Source organism: Phyllostomus hastatus, unplaced genomic scaffold, assembly GCF_019186645.2.
Source record: "Phyllostomus hastatus isolate PE091 unplaced genomic scaffold, TTU_PhHast_1.1 phas_contig_495, whole genome shotgun sequence".
Lineage (NCBI taxonomy): Eukaryota > Metazoa > Chordata > Mammalia > Chiroptera > Phyllostomidae > Phyllostomus > Phyllostomus hastatus.
In genome coordinates, this window is record NW_025333895.1 from 4118748 (window position 1) to 4138580 (window position 19833).

At 58.4% G+C, this 19833-nt stretch overlaps 2 protein-coding genes and 1 pseudogene across 4 annotated transcripts in view; 1 reads left to right on the forward strand and 2 right to left on the reverse strand.

The window, feature by feature from the left end:
• Positions 1-43: 43 nt before the first annotated feature.
• On the forward strand, positions 44-18558 carry FPGS (folylpolyglutamate synthase). Of its 3 annotated transcripts, none has more exons than XM_045846331.1 (15): positions 44-418; positions 12187-12315; positions 12410-12463; positions 12548-12612; positions 13757-13871; positions 14022-14102; positions 14230-14291; positions 14380-14482; positions 14749-14826; positions 15020-15167; positions 15261-15350; positions 16078-16228; positions 16371-16446; positions 16853-16919; positions 17714-18558. In XM_045846331.1, exons 1-15 carry the CDS (start codon positions 296-298, stop codon positions 18097-18099), a joined length of 1728 nt encoding a protein of 575 aa, XP_045702287.1. In that variant the 5' UTR covers positions 44-295; the 3' UTR covers positions 18100-18558. The 3 variants fall into 3 exon arrangements, with proteins under 3 accessions (XP_045702287.1, XP_045702288.1, XP_045702286.1); XM_045846332.1 differs by lacking the exon at positions 44-418 and adding an exon at positions 10799-10990 and having other exon boundaries at positions 17608-17727; XM_045846330.1 differs by lacking the exon at positions 44-418 and adding an exon at positions 10803-10990.
• Positions 7863-7963, reverse strand: LOC123823612 (annotated as a pseudogene).
• A 400-nt stretch (positions 18559-18958) lies between the features above and the next one.
• The window catches only part of ENG (endoglin), a 30870-nt gene continuing 29995 nt past the window's right edge, over positions 18959-19833 (reverse strand). The window contains exon 15 of the mRNA XM_045846329.1: positions 18959-19753. Within this exon, the coding sequence (XP_045702285.1) occupies positions 19629-19753 (125 nt within the window). The 3' untranslated portion in view covers positions 18959-19628. The remainder of the gene's footprint in view (positions 19754-19833) is intronic.

Sequence of the window (19833 nt, forward strand, 5' to 3'; positions counted from 1 at the left end):
CCCCCACGCAGTTGTTATTTAACTCAACGGCAGTTCTGCACTCGGGAAACTTCCGGGGGGACAAGAGGTCCCTGGGCAGATCCCAAGAGGAGAGCGGGAACCTAAAACCTCCCCGCCGCTGCACACCGGGGAGGCCCGGAGCTTCTGGGTGGGGAGAAGGCGAGGTCTCGGATATCCTCTCCACTCCCTGTCCCACCTCTGGCCCGGCTAAAGCCGGTGCAGAGCGACCTTGGCCGGGCAGAGGTGACCTGTGCTCACCTTGCGCCTGCCCGGTCAGGGAGCATGAAGGTCAGGGATGAGAGGTGCCAAGTCCCTGGCTACCTCCTGGCCAGTCGCTGAAAAGCTGTGGCGGGAAGCAAGCATGGAGCAGCCGCGCCTCTCCGGGGGGCCTTTCTCGGCTGCACCTGCCTCCTTCCAGGTAGGAGAACGCGCTGAGTGACCCTGGGCTGGCGGCCCCTCGCTAAGCCGCAGTCCTTTCTTCCATGCAGACGGGTGTAAATATCCCTCGGGGGTCCGAGACCGTCAGCCATGACAATAACCCCACACCTGGCGGAACCCCAAGGGGAATCGATACTGAGAAGCCTTGTGCTAAAGGCCCGGGGTGGCCAAGGGCTTCATAGCTCCGCCTTGACCTCTGGAGGCTCCGCAGTGGCCCCCACCCAACCCAGCGCGGCTGTGGAGAGACTCTTGAGGGCCGGGCTCTAGAGCAGAACCAGTAGCAGGCGTGGCTGGTGACAGAGGTTGCGTCCAGGGTCCCCGGAGTGCCAGGCCCGCTAGCACGGTCTGTAGACGGGACTTCACCTGGCTGAGCTCTCGGGGCTGCTCCACGAGGGGCCGCGAGTCTCATTTGAACAGTGATACTAATCACAGCCGTCAGTCACAACGGCAACACTGATCGAGTTCTCACTGCCTGCTCGGCCCTGTGCCCATCGTCACGATCTGCCTGTCACAGATCTGAAACCACGGTCGCCGGCATGTTATAGATCTGGCGGGTATGGCTACGGGTGTGAAGGACTTAGCTCGTTAAAGGTCTCCAACTCCGGCACGTGGTGGGGGCCCTGCCTCTGGGCTCTGGGCTCAGCGCCCTCTCACGGGGACTCATCCGACCCTTGGCGATGGGGGCGACGGCAGGCCCTGCTTTACAGATGAAGCCACGGGGCTCAGCCAGGTCAGGAGGCCCCCGAGGCTGGCAGCAGGGCAAAGACTGCCTGGAGCGGGGGATGGGAGCCCTGGGCCTGGCTACAAGGAGATCTAGGTTCACGTCCCCAGAGACGCTAGAAAAGTCACTCAACCTCCCCAGGCCTCGGGCACCTCCCCGGTGGAGCCGGGAGCACAGGGAGGTGCCCTCTGAGGCCCAGGCGTGAACACGCCAGCTGCAGCCGCTCAGCCAGCATTGCCCGGGGCTGCCCGCCAGGCCAGGCCGGGTCTCCCCACTCCCTCCGAACACAACCTTCTGTCCAGCAGGAGAGGAGGGGTGGTCCCAGAGGCCAGGGTTTGGGGACAGCGGCTCCTTCGAGTTCACCTAGGCCCCCACCCGTTGGAGGCCAGGGCGAGGGAGAGGTGGGGCGAATGGGCCAGGGTCATGTGGCATGGGTCCTGTCACCAGGGGAGGAGGAGCTGAAGGCGGCCCCCAGGGAGTGGGGCGTGTTGGCATTTTACAGGGCTCCTTACCAGTGGTAGGGCTTCCCTTCAAAGTAAGAGCCAGCCCGAGGCCAGAGTTCTGTTGACCAGATGACCAGGTCACCTCACGGGGCACAGAGCCAGTGGGGCAGGGTCCAAGGGCGACCTGAGGGTGGAGTCCGGGGTCCGGTGAATGACAGTCGCTTCCCGAGTTGGGCCGCTGTTGCTCCCCTGGGAAATGGGTCCCGGGACGGAAGCTTCTTCTCAGGGCGGGTGAAGATCCAGTGAGACGGGTGCATGTAAAGGCCTCTGCACAGCGAGAACGTCTAGAAAGAACCCACATTAACTATCATTTAAGGAAATCCAAGTTACAAGTGAAGAAAACCAGCCAGGGATTCCCCAGCTTGATTGGAGAGGCGGAATCAGTGGTCACGGAAATCAGACAGAGCTGGGACTGAGCTCAGTCCTTCCCGCCTGGTCACCTTGGCACGGGATTCCTCTCCTTGGGCCCTCAGTCTCCTCACCTGTAAAATGGGCTCAGCACGGCATCTGGCAAGGGCGAGGTTCAGTGAAACTTACCCCCAGGGGGCGCTGCCACAGACAGCGGTGGTCACAGCAGTGACCACAGCAGGGGGAGGTAACAAACTGAAGAAAACTCCACATCTTTTCCCCTGAAAAGCAGTCAGACAGCTGCTCTCGGGTCTGGGCAGAGAAGGCTTTCACCAGCTCAAACGGGAGGAGGCAGGTGGGGCCAGCCTTGCCGTGGCCCGGCTACCACAAGGCCCCGTGCCACAGGCCTGGTGCCCTCCAGGGCCCCTCTTGGCCATGAACAGGTCCCCCAGAGACTTCTGGGGAGCCACACTTGGTTCCAGGTCATTTCGGGACCCTTGCTGGGCCTCAGTGGCCTGCACTGCTGAACAGAAGAGCTGGTCAAGCCCTGGCCAGCGTGGCTCAATTGCTTGAGCATCATCATGTAAAGCAAAAAGTCACCAGTTCGATTCCCGGTCAGGGCACATGCCTGGATTGCGGGTGTGGTTTCTGGTGAGGGACCCATATGGGAGGCAACCAGTTGATGTTTCTTTCTTGCATTGATGTGTCTCTCCCTCTCTCTCTCCCTTCCCCCACCCTCAAAAAAAAAAAAAAAACAACCCAAAACAAAAACAAGCACGAGTTCTGAGGTGCAGCCCTTCAGTGTGGTAGGAATTGTTCATTCTTTTTTCTAATTATGCATGTTCCCGGGGACACTTTGATAAAACACATTCCAACACAAGGAGAACAGAAGTTGCCTTTAGCCTCGCTACCTGGAGCTAATCACAGGTGCTATTTACAGAGTAACTTCCAGGTTCTCTCTAAACTATAATTTTTTGAACAAAAATAGGATCCCACTCTCCCCACTGTCTCACCAAGGGGTTTGTTCCCTTCACAGCCTTCTTATATTGCAATTGATAATACTCTTTTTAAAAAAGTATTCGTTCTGAAGCGCTAATGCAAGCACATGATTCGAAATTTAAAAATATACACGAGGGTGGCCGGCAAGAAGGAGGCGAGAATGTGACTTTTGCGCGAGAAACCTGGAATGACTAGGAGTCAGTCACGTGCACTTCGGGGGAAAGAACGTTCCCGGCCGAGAGAAACACCAGTGCGAAGGCCCTGAGGCTTGGTGAGGGTTCACTCGGCGCGCCCTTCGGCAGGCGGAGTAAGCCCTCGGGGCCTCAGTTTCCCACAAAGACTGAAAGACCGCTGTCGATGCCGGGCGCTCACTGGTTGTGGACTTTTGCGGAGGTGATGATGGGAAATGGGGAGATGAGAAGTTTCTATGTCATCCTAAGGCCAATGGGAGTGAACCCACTGGACGGCTTTAAGCAGCAGGGAGACGAGATCAGAGTTTCTTTAAAAATCACGGAGAGTGGTTGTAGGGTGGAGAGACGCAGCGGCAAAGAGGCTATAAAGGAGGCCAGCACTGGTGGCCAGGACCACAGGGCGGCCTGGAGGGAAGGCAGTGGGGCTGACTGGACAGGCCTGTGGACGGTGGGGCCTGGGGTGAGGGAGAGGGAAACCCCAGGGGAGGCCCCGTTTCAGACTTGGGCAGCTGGGAGGATGGCAGAGCTGTTTTCTGAGCTGGCAACGTCTGGGGAGCAGCAGGCATTGGGGTGAAGATGCCAGAGAACGTGGTTGTGGATCTGACCGGCTTGGGGGCCATCAGAGGCTCACAGGCCATCGGTCATCCAAGAGGGACATTTGAAAGTCAGATGCCGTCACAGACCTGAGACAGCAGAACCTTGGAGAGGGGTGCGAGCCCCAGACCCTCCGATGGGAAGATGTTGGAGGAGGTACAGCCAGCGAGGAAGGAGGAGGAGCAGGAGGGAGGGGCCAGGAAGCCCAGAGAGCAGGGGGTATCAGGAACTGGGGACATCGTCAGCTGTGTCACCTGCCACCCGAGACGGAGCCCGTGGGTCTCCAATCACAGCTCCAATTGTTTCTAGGGTCATTTTTAGAAGTGGAATCACAGGGTCAAAGGCAGACCAGCTCTGGCTGGTGTGGCTGGTGTGGCTTAGTGGGTTGAGCGCTGGCCTGTGAACCAAAATGTCACCAGTTCAATTCCCAGTCAGGGCACATGCCTGGGCTGCGGGCCAGGTTCCCAGTTGGGGGTGCTCGAGAGGCAGCCAATGGATGTTTCTCGTGCACATCCATGTTTCTCTCCCTCTTTCTCCCTCCCTTCCTCCTCTCTATAAATGAATTAATTAAATCTTTTTTTTAAAAGGGAGACCAGTTTGTCCTCATCATAAACTGAATCCATGAACACTTTAGCAGCCAGCATCGGGGCAGCCTGGGGAGAGGCTGGCCCACCGAAGACACACGATTCTGCCCCAGGCAGGTTCTCTCACCCTGTTACAGGGAATGTTTCCCTGTCGGTCACTGGGTGTACGTAGATGTTCGGAGCTGGAGGAGTCTTTTTTTTTCTTAAAGATTTTTAATTTATTTTTAGAGAGAGGGGTAGGGAGGGAGAAGGAGAGAGAGAAACATCAGGTGTGGTTGCCTGTCATGTGGCCCCCACTGGGGACCTGGCCCGCAACCCAGGCATGTGCCCTGACTAGGAATCGAACTGGCCACCCTTTGGTTCACAGCCCGAGCTCAGTCCACTGAGCCACACCAATCAGAGCTAGAAGAGTCTTTCTGTACATCAGAGGTCAGAGCCCTGGAGTGGCCATCCCAAAGCTACCTTCCCTTCTGAATGCTAGCCTTCTGCACACACCTGCCCGTGAGCTTGCCCTCCCCTGGTCTCCGCAGAACCCTGGGCGGAGAGAAGGGGCCACTGGACCCACCAAGTCCCGGCTCTCCGGACTGTGGTAGCCTTTGGAGACTTGTCCTCATTGAGACACTCCACCCCTTGCCCCAAGATATCCCCAGAAATTGTGGGCTTGTAAAGAGCCCATTTCAGCCCTGGCCAGTGTGGCTTGGTTGGTTGGGAGCATTGTCCTATAGACCAAAAGTTTGCGAGTTCAATTCCTGGTCAGGGCACAAATCCAGGTTGCAGGTTCAATCCACACTTCGGGGAGTGCAAGAGGAGGTAACCAATCGATGTTTCTCCCTGCTCTCTCTCTCTCCCCCCTTCTCTCTAAAAGCAGTGAAAAACAAAATGGCTTTGGGTGAGGATTTAAAAAGAAAAAAGGAAAAGCTCATTTCAGTTCTCACCCTTCTCAGGAACTGCCCAGGGTCACACAGCACATTGACATCAGTGAGGCAGGGCGGCCAGGCCGGGGGTGGTGAGTACGGGCAGACGGTAGCGTCGGCAGATCCAGGTTTGAATCTTGGCTGTGTCACCCACTGTCTGTGTCACCCTGGGTGACTTTGCTTAATCTCTGGGAGCCTCCATTTCTTCACCTGCACAATGGGGGTGATGTCTAATCCACACAATTCTCAAGAGGATGAAAAGAGATGGCCATGCCGGGTACAAGGATACGTGCTGAACATCTTAGCTGAAAGCGGCCCACCCGCAGGTGTTCCCAAGCAGAGGCAAATGGGAGCAAAGGCTTGGAAGCAGAAGAGGCCGAGGCCAAGTCCGGAAGCCCTTGCCAAAGGCAGGCTTAGATGAGCTTGTGGGGTCTATCGATCCTAAGGGCATGATGGGGTAGGAGACCGGCAGTATTGTTACAGCACAGACCCGGGGATGGGGCTGAAGGATATAAAAAACATCCCCTTTTTCTCCGGGGGTTCCTCCCCACCTACTGGGTTTATTTTGCCCGCTGCCTGAGGAAAGATATCTCTTAATACCAGGGATCAGTAAAAAGGAAAGGAATTTATTTATTTATTTGAAACAGTACAAACTAAAGTTCCCCACAAACGCACACAGTCCTCCCGGCACCCTCCACATGGCAGAAGGGAATATTCCCAAAGCCTCATGGTCCTGACTCTCACCTAAGCCAAGTGGTCCCAACCAAGACACCAAAGCTGCATGGTCCTAAACAGACGCGTGGTCCCGAAAAGAGAGACCCCAAATGGCTGCCGTGCCTGGGTTTAAATCCCCGTGCCAATCTTCCTCTGCAGCCCCATTTCCGGCTCCTCCCACAATTGGCCACAGCTGCCAGCATTCTGGGCACGTGTGGCCCTGTGGTGTGGAGCCAACGATCTCCAAGCTCTTCTGGACCCTGTTACAAATCCCTGCTTGGGTCTCCCCTCTTGGCTGCACCCTGTTACGGTATCGGGCAGATCTGAGTTTAGAAAGTCCGCAGCAGGGCCCAGCGCCTTGCCTTTGCTGACCTGCTGTGTGGCTTCATCCTGTCTCTGACCTTTCCCTCTCTGGGCCTCGGCCTCCGCTTGCCCCTACAAGAGACGAGGGTGGCTCTGATCAGGGTTTGCAAATATGTGTGTTCCTCCGTAAATTTTCTTCTTTGCTGCCCTCTCGCCCTCTGGACAGGGTGCTCTGAGAGCAGAACTTTGTCATCTGTCCTTAGAACCCAGGGTCCCCAGCATCCAACCCAGGGTCTGGCACAGAGACAATTTCCCATCACATGAAGGAATGAATGAGTGAATGGGTTAATGACACCCTTCCCCTTTGGGAAGGAGGGGGTTAAAGTACAGTCCCTCAGCGGGGGACTCACCCTCCACAAACCTGCAGTTCAGCCTCCAGGGGGCGACACTGGCTCGCTTGTCAGTCCCCCTACCCTCCTTTTCTCTCCAAACAGTGGCTTTGTTTCTCCTGTTTGTTTTTGTTTTTTCTGGAGAGTGGAAATGCCATGTGGCGGTAACAGTGGCTCTCCAGGTGGGTTATGAGGTTGCCTTTGATTTTCTCCTTTACTCATCTGTTTTTCTTCTACGAACATCTCTGACTTTTCAAATAAAAAAACAATGATGCAAAGGAGGCCAGAAGACCATAAAGAAGATACAGTTTTCAGAAATAAGAAGAAACTGCTCTGCCTCCTCCAAGTACAATAAATACAACTGAAAACTACCCCAAGAATCCATTTTTCCCCTTGTGCGACTGGCAAGGATCAAAGCCGACTAATGGTCTGTGTCAGCGAAGACGGAGCTGGCGCGGGCCACGCCAGGGCTGAGCGGGTAGAAGCCAGCCCCGCCCCTCTGGGGGACAACGTGGCCAATGCGTATTGCCAACGTGGCAGCGAGTCAACTGCAAATCCTCTACCCGGCAGTTACACTTCTGGGAATTTATGGATCAGATGCACTCACACGAGGAAGAAACAATGAGGGTAAAGAGGGTAAAATGTTATTAATTGCAACATTGCTTGTGATGGCAAAATACTGGAAACCTCAATGTCCATCAGCAGGAGACTGGCCAGATACACAGAAGCACGTCCGCGCCCAGGAGCACGGTGCAGCCTGGAATAAATTCACTAGAGCGGAAGCTCTCACGTACTGAGACCACTCAGAATAAGGTCCGAGATATAACACTTGTGGAGAAAGTGCAATGCAGACTTGCACGTATGGTCTGCCATCTGTGAGCATGAAAGGGAAATTTATATGTACTTGTATTTGCTTGTAAATGCACAAAATGTCTCTAGAAAGATGACAAGAAATATAACTTCGCTTTCGGGGGAGGGGAATTAGGGTGCCGGGACCTGGGGTGGTAGTGGTACGTTTTCACGGAGGTGAAATCTCTTTGTACCTCCGACTATTTGAACAACATAATGTGCCCGACCTGCCCAAGGCCACCGGGTAGGTTGCCAAGGCTTTGGTTCCCACTTACAGTCCTGCACCACTGGGGTGACACCAGGTAGAATCCCTGGAATTTTCTGTGCTGTCTCCTGCCTTCCATGCCTGTGCAGGGGCCATGCTCATCTTCTCTGTGTCGTTCCAATGTTAGTGTCTGTGCTGCCGAAGCGAGCACCTGCCTCCCGTGTCTGCACAGCTCTTTCTGCTTCCGACTGGAGCGGAGGTCTGCAGCTCAGACTGCCAGAACTGCAAACCCTCCCCAGTCTAGGGGTGGCCTGGCACGGGTCGGCGGGGACGGTTGACATGGACAGCTTTGCTCCGGACGAAGGGAAAGAAATAAGCTAGGATTCAGGGACATAGGCAAGTGGGGTTCCCCACCTCACATCAGAGGAGGGAGTCTCCCCCTGGGATGTCATTTTGCCTGGGACCTCATTCTTGGAGGAACAGACCAAGAGTTCCAAGGCTCCCTCACCCCCCGTTGTATATGAATCAATGGACGCCACCAATAGTCAGTTCAGAAAAAGAGAACTGGTCGTATAGGACAGAACTGAAGAATAATGTCTGTGATACCCAACATGCTTTCATGCTTGACAGGAAGGTGAGAAACGGACATTAGAAAAATGGGTGGAGGATGAGCGAGGCAGTTTATTGAAATGAATGTGCCAAGATGCTCAAGTCTGCCGCAGCCAGGAAAATGCAGAGTGACCATGACAAGGTACACCCAGCAGTCTGGGGGACATGCTGGGAAAGGGGTGCCTTCCTCCCACACACAGCTGGTGAGATGCCGAGGGTACAGCATTGGGGGAAAGAAATGCAAATGCCCTGGACCCAGCGCTCCCCCGTGCAATCTCACGGCAGGGTGAAAGCCCCAGTGTACACGCCATCCACAGCAGCGAGACACCGGAGGTTGTGAATGCCCTGCGGCAGGCCGGTGGGGGTGCATTATGGTGCTGCCATTGCCACTGAGTTAGCAGTCCCCCTGGGGGTGGGCGGCGGGGTGGGGGGGAAGGAGGAAGGCACAGAGGCTGGGAACAAGGGCTCCAGTGCCAGAGTTCAATGAACTTGATTTTACGACTTGTGCTGGTGCCTTTATCCCTTTGCAGCTCGGTGTCTTCCCCTGTAGGACAGGATGAAACAAGGATGAGAACACTAGCACCTGTTTCCTAGGTTTGTGATGGCTGAATGAGCGACTTTGCAGAAAGTGTTTGATGCAGTGCCTGGGTGCTACTTAACTGTTTGCTAGGTCAATGTCTTTTTGTTTTTAAGATTTTATTTACTTATTTGTAGAGAAAGAAGGGAGGGAGAAAGAGAGGGAGAGACACATTGAAGAAACGTTGATCGGTTGCCTCTCACGTGCCCCCAACTGGGGACCTGGCCTACAACCCAGGCATGTGCCCTGATTGGGAATCGAACCTCTCTGTCCACAGGCCAGTGCTCAGCCCACTGGGCCACACCAGCCAGGGTTGCTAAGTCGATGTCTTAGAGGTATCCCTATCAGCTTATCGTTGAGTAAGAAATGAAGACACAGAAAATATTATCCTCTGGGTCGACGAGGCCTGATGGATATCTAGGGGCGTCTGTGATTTCATGAACATAGAAATCTTTGGGACACATTTGGTCATCAAGGATTTCCAAAGGAGGAAGGCTGGGGGCGGGGGTGAGGAAAAGAAAAACATCTAAAGCTTCTTTGTGATCATTTGTATGCAGTTGCTAAATTATACACAGGTATATGCATAGAGAAAGGTTCAATGACTTAAAAAGAAAGAAAACTAGAAAGTAAAGGACCGCTTTATCTCCCGTGGGGCCAGGTGGCGGCGCCCAGCAGCAGTGCGCAGAGCCCAAGAGCAGCCAGCCAGTGAAGGCATCTCCCCAACACGACGTTTATTTCAAAACCAATCTCTGACACACATTTACCCCAATGCTTGCAGGACAGAGGGAGCGAGGTCCTGAAATTTCACCAGCTGTTCGAAGGCCTGCCTCTCATCTGTGGGAACGTCCCTGGAGGGATGTTTGCAGCGCCCCCCCCCCCCCCCCCCCCCGGTCCTTTCCCCACCTCAGCTGTGCAAAGGGCATCTCCATACTAGTGTACTTCCTCAATGTTAGCAGTTGGGACGTAGAAACTAATAGGAAAAGTTCTGACCCCCCACTTTAAAAAATTTTTAAAGATCTAGTTGGCCTCATGGAATGATTCAGGAGTCAGGCAGCATCCCAGCCAATAAGTAGAAAGGCACTCCTCCTCACAGCAAATCTTCAAGTGCAAATCTGATCACGTCGTCTCTTTTAAAACCCTTCTATTGCCATCCACATTAAATCTAAGTTCCCTATCAGGATGGTGTGCAGAGGACAGGACTGCGGAGTAACTGCTGATCCAGCGTGCAGGTGCCGTGGGGCAACCAGCTGGGAGTTCAGTCCTCTGCCGTGCCTAGTTCTCCCTCTCAAATCGTTTGCTTTTCACGCATCGTTCCCTCCCCTTTTCCTGGGAACCTCTCTCCCACCCCTACACCTCGCTGACTCCTCCTTACCCCCTAGACCTCCACCAGCATGTTGCTTTCTTCCAGGAAGACGTCCCAGGCTGCCCACGCTCGGCTAGGAACCCCAAAAGCGTTGGCGTTTGGGTTTTGGTCTATTAGCCCGAAGGCTGCCAGATTCTCCAGGACGGAGACCGCACCCCCGCAGCCTGCAGTCTCTGCGTGCACTTGTGACTTTTGGGGCCGGGTTTCAGTGACGTCTACAGGCCATTTCATCGAACTCGGAGCTGATTCAGAGCTGGTTCTGGCTTGGAGCAGAGGCTGAGGGCTGCTGACTGGGATCGGCTATTTTGGCAGGGTGCAAGTTTATCTTAGGAGGAGGCCGCCCAGGGAGCTTGCCCCTCATAAATATGAGCGAAAGAAGGCCTCAGTCCAGGGGACTGCCCCTCACAAGAATGGCATCCGCGATTCCTATTGGTGCCGGTGGGTTCCTTGGGCGGTGCTCATTGGCGGAGGGCGTGCCTGGGCGGGGCCGGGCGCGGCGGGGCGGGGCGTCTCCGGCTCCAACCCTGCGTGAGGTCGTCCGTTCCACAACTATGCCCGGGGCGCGCAGTCAGCTGCGCGCCGCTCTCTTCCTGGCAGCGGTTTCTCCGTTTGGTGCAACGCCCAGGGTCGCGGGGAGGCGAGCGTGGAGTGCAAGGCCCGCGCCGCAGGAGCCGGGCATGGAGTATCAGGTATCCAGCAGGCAGGCTGGCGGTGGCGCGATGACACGTGGGCCGGACCTGAGCCACACTGCATCCGGAGGCGCCAGCCGAGGAGGGGACCAGGAACCCGTGGGGTGGGGGGTTGGACAGCCTGGAGTCCGGATTGGGGGCGGGGACCAGGAAGTTGGGCCTGAGCATCCGGATCTGGAAATTCTGAAGCTGAAGGTTCCCGCGTCAGAGTTGGAAGGGGCGTCGGGTGATGGGATCTAGAGTCCAGTGGCCCAACTGGGGTTCTGGTGGTCCATAATCTCCGGAGTCATAGACCAGGGGCAATGGGGTGGGAGCGGAGCAGGGGCGGGGCAAGAATTAGGAAAACGTCCACCTGGCTCTGTGCCAGGGGCCAGCCGCTAGATGTCAGGGGGAATCGGTTTGATGGGGTGGAGTCTCCAACCAACCCTTGCGGTCGTGAGGGGAGATAAACAGCGCTCCCACTCTTACCCCCAGGGCGGACCCTCGGAAGCTGACCTACCTTCCTTCCTGGCGGGGTGACCCTGGGCACACCCTTTCTCCCTACCAGCCTCCCTCTTTGCTATCTGGTGACTTCAGGCAGCTCTGGTCTTCTTCTGGTGGGGGAGTGCAAGAGTGCCCATTTGTTCCTGTTTGGACACATGCACACAAAATATCCCTGCAGGCCAAAAAAAAAACACTTTTCTTTTTTTTTTTTTTGCAGAATTTAAACAACCATCATCTTATCTTAACATGGGAAAACCACCCATCCCTTAACAGTTTAGAAAGTATTTCAAAACCTTGTATTCTAGCAGTTCTACTCCTGGCCAGAGGGTGGAATCCCAATCGTTAGGCATGGAAGATTTTAGGGATTCCCCGTGCTAATTCCTCCAGTTCCAAGAACCCCAGCCTTCTGTGGTTCTGGCCCCACCCTAGCAGGGGCCCAGTGTCATGATGGACCCCACTGGAGGGAATGAGGGCAGAGGCCCCAGGGATGCAGCCTGGGGAGCCCTCACCAGAAGCGAGGCTCATTCTATTAGTCATGGTACCAGCTTAGTCCGGCACTCCCTGGGCGGGGCTGAGCTGCCCCAGGCTCCCATTTCTGCCAGAGCTGGAAGAGTGCTGCTGCTTCTCTCTCACCAGCTGCCGCTGGGTGCCTCTGTCCCCGTGGATGATGCCTAGTGAGCCTTAACTTGCTGCCCGGGCTCTGTGTTCGACAGGATGCTGTGCGCGCACTCAACACCCTGCAGACCAACGCCAGCTACCTGGAGGAGGCGAAGCGCCGGCGGGGCGACCCCCCGACACAGCTGGAGGCCATGAAGCTGTACTTGGCACAGAGTGGGCTTCAGGTAAAGCGGGCAGGGCTTGTGACCCCCTTCCCCGCCGCCCCTGTTTGTCTGGGAGTCTTGTTGCTGACTTGGGGACCTTGTGTCTCTGTCCCAGGTGGAGGACTTGGATCGGCTGAACATCATCCACGTCACTGGGACGAAGGGGAAGGTGAAGGGCAGGACTCAGGGGAGGTGTATCCCCTTGGTGGGGTCGGGGTGGTAGGACTCCCCAGACACGAACTTTGTTTCCTAGGGCTCCACCTGTGCTTTCACGGAACGGATCCTCCGAAACTACGGCCTGAAGACGGGGTTCTTTAGGTACTGGGGTGTGGGGGGGGGTGGTGTCTCTTAGATCTCTGGGGGCGCTGTGGGACCAGCCAGCACCTCACGGCCAGGGTCACCCCTCGAAGCTCAGCCGCTTCCCTCTCTGCCCAGATTTTATTCATTTGACGAGCATTGAATCAGCGCTCACCACAAGGGCTCAAGTTTATGGCAGTCTTTCATTGTCCTAATGAAAATGGTTGGGGGAGGGCGGCAGTAACCTGAATGTATGAACTAAATACAGTTAGAATAGGCACCCGTCTCTTTATTCGCTGGAATTCCATATACAATGTCCAGCTCACATGGGCATGTTCATCAATTAGGATGATGCCTTCGCAGTAAGGAGCAGACGGCCTGGCTTGTGAGAGCCTGCAGGATGAGGGTGGTTCGTGACGTGCGTGCCGCCTCCTGAGCGGGCAGCACAGGGGGCCCCCCCGTCGCTGGCCTCAGTTGCTGCTTTGTCCTCAAGCCAGAGCTTCCTCGCAGTGGCACTCGGGCATCTAGACTCGCGCCAGGAGACGCGCAAGGGCGGGTGGGGGTGGGGAGGCAGTGGGCTCCTCTTCCCAAGGGTGCCCATGCCTCTCCTTTGCTGGTCACCTGTAAGGTGGTGGACTCCACGCGGTGGTTAATTGCCCAGGATTCAGTCCGGGGGGATGGGGCATTTAAGATTTTTGCCTCCTTGTCTGTAACCAGTTCCTTCAAGTGGCCTCTGAGCACCTGAAACCAGCTCACTGAGGTCCTTTCAGGCCATTGTGTTTCCCTAAGCAGCTGTCTGCTCAAAATAAAGCAAGAGAAGGACTCATAACATGAGAGGGTCTTTCTTAAGTAAATTCTTGAGTAAAAGCCCACCCAGCCTTTGACCTGAGCCTGTGTAGCCTTGTGGGCCAACCTGGGGGTGCACAGAAGGGCAGGGGCACAGGGGGTGATTGAGGGACTCGGGAGAGGTGAGACACAGGTCCGTGGCATCAGTTCCGCTGGGACCTGGGGGCCCAGGTGAGGAGCTAGGACTGTCTCTGAGGGCAGGGGGAAGCCACTGAGCGTTTTCGGCAGGACCGTGGTGACACGGTCAGATCTGTGGGGCTGTGGGGGAGGCCTGTGAGGCCGGAGCAGGGAGACTCGATGACCTCAGGTCTCCCGGCAGCTCTCCCCACCTGGTGCAGGTACGGGAGCGGATCCGAATCAATGGGCAGCCCATCAGCCCCGAGCTCTTCACCAAGCACTTCTGGCGCCTCTATCATCGCCTGGAGGAGACCAAGGTTTCCACGCGGGAGGGCTGGTGGTGGGGGGGATGGGGGGATGGCAGGAAAGGGGCTGCTGGGGTGGTAGATAGGGACCCCAGAGGAGCCGCACGCCCCAGGCAGAGGCCGCAGGGGCCCCAGGCTCTGACGCCGTGTTCCTGTCCACAGGACAGCAGCAGCTGTGTCTCCATGCCCAGCTACTTCCGTTTCCTCACGCTTATGGCTTTCCACGTCTTCCTCCAAGAGAAGGTGCGTGCCCACTCCCCGGAGCCCTGTGTCCCGGGCCTTGGGGAGCAGAATCTTACACAGGCTGGGGGCTCACCCGTGGCAGACGGGTGCCCGTACACCTCCCGCCACGCCCTCTGATTCTCCGCAGGTGGACCTGGCCGTGGTGGAAGTGGGTATTGGCGGGGCTTACGACTCTACTAACATCATCAGGTGAGGGCGGCTGCGTGGGCAGAGGGACGGCGGCCACGAGCCCCGGTGGTCCAGGGCAGGGGCGTCACGGCACTCTGGTCTCCTGCAGGAAGCCCGTAGTGTGTGGGGTCTCCGCTCTTGGCATCGACCACACCAGCCTTCTGGGGGACACGATGGAGAAGATCGCGTGGCAGAAGGGGGGCATCTTCAAGGTGACCAGGCGGCCCCAGGCTGTCCACGTACCTCCCCTCCCTTACGGCTCAGGGAGGTGGGGCTGGGGCAGGGTCCTCTGTACCCGACGCAGGAGAGGTCTGGGGCATCCGTGGGGTCCGGGTGCTTGTCTCAGCTCTGCATGCGCCTGGAGCAAGTCGAGCTTCATCTGCGGCCTCAGTGTCCCCGTGGAGGGGCTCCCGTGGGGCTGTGGGGGCAGAGGCGGAGGACCCCCGGCCGCCTGTCTCACTCTCCGGGTCCTCCACAGCACGGCGTCCCTGCCTTCACCGTGCTCCAGCCGGACGGCCCCCTGGCGGTGCTGAGGGAGCGTGCGGAGCAGATCTCCGTGAGTCCGACCGGGAGGGCTGGGAGCCGCTTTATCCTTCGGGGCTTCAGTTCGCTCCTCTGTTCCTCGCGGGCCAGCCGCTCGCCCGGCCGGAGCACGTCTTGGTTCTAGGAGCAGGGCTGGGCAGGTCCTGGTCAGCGGGGAAGCAGGGGAGGGCTGATGACATCAGGAAGGGCTCCCGGCTCCTCTGCAGTGTCCCCTCTACCTGTGTCCACCGCTGGAAGCCCTGGAGGAAGGAGGCCCCCCGCTGACCCTGGGCCTGGAGGGAGAACACCAGCGGTCCAATGCCGCCTTGGCCTTGCAGCTGGCCCGCTGCTGGCTGCAGCGGAAGGACCACCAAGGTAAGTGGGCCAGCTGGTGGGCAGGGGACGCGAGGAGCCTGCCTCCGAGGGTGCTGAGACCACTGGGTCCCACACGGCCCCCCTGCCCCCCAGGCATCGGGGAGCTGAAAGCGTCCAGGCCAAGCCCCCTGGGTCAGCTGCCGCTGGCGCCCGTGTTCCAGCCCACACCCCACATGCGGCTCGGTGAGTTAGTCCCTCCGGGCGTCTCGGTTTCCTCTTTGAGGGGCGGGGGCAGCTGGATGGGGTGCCCGAGAGAAAGGACTCCGAAGTCAGTAAGCTTCCCTGCCTTGGAGTTCGTGAAGTCGCTGTGAGCCTCAGTCTCCCCGCCTGCCAAATGAGATGATGATGATGGGACCCGCTGTGAGGTGACACCACCAAGGGACTGCGCCCGGGGCCTGGCACGTCGGGGATGAGGTGCCCGGCCCGGGCAGCTGCCGTTACTGCCACTCGTGTTTTCATCACCGTTATCAGGCCACGAGGTCCTTGGGAATGGTGATACTGTCAGGCTTCTTGCTTCCCCCAAGCTCTGGGCACATAGTAGGTGCTCGTGGCTGTCAGACGGCTTCAGCAAATGGTCCCAGTGTGCCAGGCCCCGTGTCAGGGCTGAGACACAGCCCAGGAGCCAGGCAGATCTTGGACTACAACCCAGCCCCAAATCCCTTGCTCTCTTACCTAATCTCTCTCTGAGTGAAGGGCTGCCTAGAAGATTCCACCAGATGAGGCAGCAGAAGAGTTTACCCCACTGACTGGCACCCAGTCATGGGCTCCCAGGCTGATCAGCTCCCCAGAGCGCCCAGACGGGGGCGCTGTGGGCGGGTTATGTGTGCGAGTCTGGGACTCGAGTGGGGAGAGGGTGTGGGAGGGCCTCCCCGTGGCAATGGCTAGGAGCTGCCTTGGTTCCCACCCCCAGGGCTTCAAGGCACGGAGTGGCTGGGCCGCTCGCAGGTGCTGCGGCGTGGGTCCCTCACCTGGTACCTGGACGGCGCGCACACCTGCAGCAGCATGCAAGCCTGCGTACGCTGGTTCAGACACGCGCTGCAGCGCCTGGAGAGGCCCAGCAAGTGAGCTTGGGGCGGGGAGGATGTGGGAGGGGAGGGGCCCCGGGGAAGGATGGGGCGGGGTCAGCCACCTCTAGGGAGGAAGGAAGTTTCCGGAGGAAGGGTGGGAGGTCTGCTCTTACCCGCCCCCTCACTCCTCCCGCAGAGGGTCTGAAGTGTGCATCTTGCTCTTCAACTCCACCGGGGACCGGGATGCTGCCGCCCTGCTGAAGCTGCTGCAGGTGAGAGGCTGGCTGGTGGCTGGGCGACAGGCAGCCCGGGTCTCAGGTGGGCTGTGTGACAGGCCCTGCCCCCAGTGGTGCCTTCACCCCGGAGCCTCCTTTCCTCGGCTGTAGAACGGGGCTCATTCCTGGATTTGGAGCCAACTCAGTGGCTGGGGGACCTTAAGCTGTACCCCTGCCCCCAGCCTCTGTTTCCCCATCCGCACAGTGGGCTGCCCAGAGCACAGGCCTGGCAGGGCGCAGTGTGGTAGATGGGGGGGGTGGGACAGCTGAAGACCTGAGGCATCATGCCAGTGGGGGCATCTCCAGAGACAGGGGGTATGGGCCCCAGGGTGCCATGTGGAAGATGGGGTGGGGGGCACCCTCTCAGGGCTCGGATACCAAGCTTTATCCCTTGGCCTTCTAGCCCTGCCAGTTTGACTATGCTGTTTTCTGCCCTAACCTGACAGAGGTGTCGCCCATGGACAACGCAGGTGAGAGGTGACAGGCGTGGTGGCCTGCGGTGGGCAGGGTGTGGAGGGCCCCGAGGGGTCGGCCGGCCCTGCCGGTGACCGTGAGACCTCCTGAACTGGCAGCCTAGGGAAGGACCTAGGTTCGCCTTATTGTATGAACATCCTGGGGTACCTTTTGAGTTTTGCATGTGACTGTACTACTAAAAAAGGAATTATGGGGGAAAACATTGTTCAAAATGCAAGTTAAAGCCTACTGATGGTTCTTAAAATCAGTTTAGTGGGCCTCAACCAGCATTTTTTATTTTAACTGGAGTAGAGGAGAGAGTGTCTGTGTGTTGCACGAAGTAAGGGCGGGTGCTGTTTCACGAAGCTCCTGTTCCAGATGCTTGCATATGCACGTATGTGAGGACTGGGTTGCCACTGCGAAGTGTGTTTTTTCCTGTGGGTCCTGTTCACGAACATTTGAGACGATGTGAAAAACAGAGCTCCCCAGGCCCCACATCAGACTCTCTGGGGAGAGTCCGGGGGTCTGTGTTTCCAGAAATGCTTCTGCACGCCCGGCAATGATAGACCTTGTCCATTTTACAGAGGGGAGCCCTGAGGCTGGGGGGCGGTGCAAAAGCCCCAGCTTTGACGCTGAACTGCCTGGCTTGGCCGTCGCCAGCTCAGGAGGCACCGGGCAAGTCCCTGAGCCCCGTCTTCTTCGTAGCATTCGCTGAGGACTGACGGCGCGTGCAAAGGGCCTGAACTAGGCAGGTGTCCGCGGCGTGCCTGCCCTTCCCCCTCGCTGACATGCACACCCGTGTGTCCCGCAGACCAGCAGAACTTCATGGTGACCCTGGACCAGGTGTTGCTCCGCTGCTTGGAGCACCAGCAGCACTGGGGCCGCCTGCACGAGGAGCCGGCCGGCCTGGAGCCTGTGGGGCCTGGATCCCTGCTCCTGGCACCCCGCCCTCCCCACACCCACAGCACCAGCTCCCTCGTCTTCAGCTGCATCTCCCACGCTCTGCAGTGGATCAGTCAGGGCCGGGACCCGGTCTTTCAGACACCCAGTCCCCCGCAGGGCCTTCTCGCCCACCCCGTGGCAGCCAGCGGGGCCAGAGTGCTCCATGAGGCCACTGCCGTCCACGTGCTGGTCACCGGGAGCCTGCACCTGGTGGGCGGCGCCCTGAAGCTGCTGGAGCCCTCCCTGTCCCAGTAGCCCCGGCAGTGGGGCTGGGGGTGGGGCCTCCCACACCTGCCCCAGTCTCTCTCCTGGACTCCTGCATTATTAGGCACCTTTTGTTTCCTGCCTCCCCGAGTCTGCCCAGGCTGCCCCAGGGACTCAGGCTCCGGCGGTGAAGGGGATGGCTGGTGGGCAGGAGGCTGAGAGGCTGAGATAGACATGCTGTCTCCCAGCCTGGGGTGCGCCTGGCCTCTCCTTCCTCCCTGCTGAGGCAGCCAGAGGCCTCCCGAGTCCTCCTGTTGGGGTCCCAGGCCTGACACCCCAGCCCGTCCCCTCCCATCCAGACTGCGCCCTGGCCAGGCCCAGGCTCCTCCTGGTGTGGGTCCACAGGGTTCCTCCCCTCAGTGGCCTTCTGGAGCAAGAGAGGGTCCGTGCCTGGGGACCGGGCGGCTGGATTCAATTAAAGGCTTTATCTTTTTAAAAAAAAGTTAAAAAGCAAAATGTCTGATTTAACCTTTGACCTCCAGCTCCCTCTGCAGACAACAGGGGGACGGGGGCCGTAGTAGTACAGGAACTAGATTGTGTGGGATCCCAGGTGGGTGGCCTGGGACCTTCTGAGCCTCCGGTGGCCCATCTGTGGAAGGAGAAAACTGGCCGGATGTCTGCGGACCACAAACCGGGCGCTGCCTTGCAGACCCCCCCGCGGAGGCCCTGGGGTCGGGAATTCTCACCCCCGCTTTACCGACTGGGGGATCGTGGCCGGCTTAAAGCAGCCACGGGACCTGCCCACGGTCACCCAGCCCGTTAAGTCGCAGGTCCGGGATTCGAACCCAGAGCTGTCACCCACTCCCCCTGCATTGTAGGTGCCCCTTCCCTTCTCCCAGCCCAACACTGGTTTCATGGTCTGATTTATTGGTGGTGAGTATATAGGGGTGGACCCAGGTCAGGCAGCCTGGCCACTCCTATCTGCTGCCTTCCCGATGGGCTAGGAGGGAAGGGGTCCCCGTGTGACAGTTGCGAGAAGGAGCTAGGCTCCCCTGTTCCCAGGCTGGGCATCCCTAGGCGCCGGTTCCCCCCACCCCAAAGCTGCGTCAGTCCAAAGCTGTGCTGCTGGGGTCCGATCCCGGCGGTTCTTCGCTGGTCACGGCGGCGGCACCTTGGGTCCGAGTGGGCCGGGCAGTCTGCTTTGAGTTTTCACCTCCAGCCCTGCCCAGGTCGTCGAGGGCTGGGTCCAGGTTAAAATAACGGATTTGTGTTTCTATAACAACGTGGACATACAGGGCAGTGTTCTGTCACTCTGGGGTCCTGGGCAGCCGTACCCTAGGCCCACTGAGTTTGAAGGTTCTGCAGGGTGGGGTGGGGTGACCCCAAGGCGTTCCGAGCTGGTGCCCGCGCTGGCAGCAGGCCCCCGAGAAAGAGGCGGTGGGCACGGTCCGTCCTCGGTCGAGTGGAAGGGTTGGGGCCACAGGGCGAGTTCATGACCAGTGGTTCCCAGCTGGTGGCTGCTCAGTCTCTCCGGCTGGGCAAGGGCTGGCTGGGTGGTTCCCAGGGCTCCAGGCTGGGCACTACGCCATGCTGCTGGTGGAGCAGGGGGTGCTCTGGGTGCTCCCGATGCTGTGGTTGGTGCTACTGCTCTCTGAGGAGGCCGGGGCAGCCACCGCCACCACGGGCTCCCGCTTGCTGGGGGTTCCTGGGGGCAGGGGCGGAGGTCAGGGCCCCAGCCAGGGCTCCCCACTCCCCCAGAGGCTCCGCTGGGCTCCCCCGGGGGGG

Coding starts and splice junctions, on each gene's coding strand:
- FPGS (XM_045846330.1), top strand. CDS start 10,853: ATGCCCGGGGCGCGCAGTCAGCTGCGCGCCGCTCTCTTCCTGGCAGCG. Junction 12,464..12,547: donor TCACTGGGACGAAGGGGAAG/GTGAAGGGCAGG, acceptor TTTGTTTCCTAG/GGCTCCACCTGTGCTTTCAC. Junction 16,447..16,852: donor CCCTGCTGAAGCTGCTGCAG/GTGAGAGGCTGG, acceptor TTGGCCTTCTAG/CCCTGCCAGTTTGACTATGC.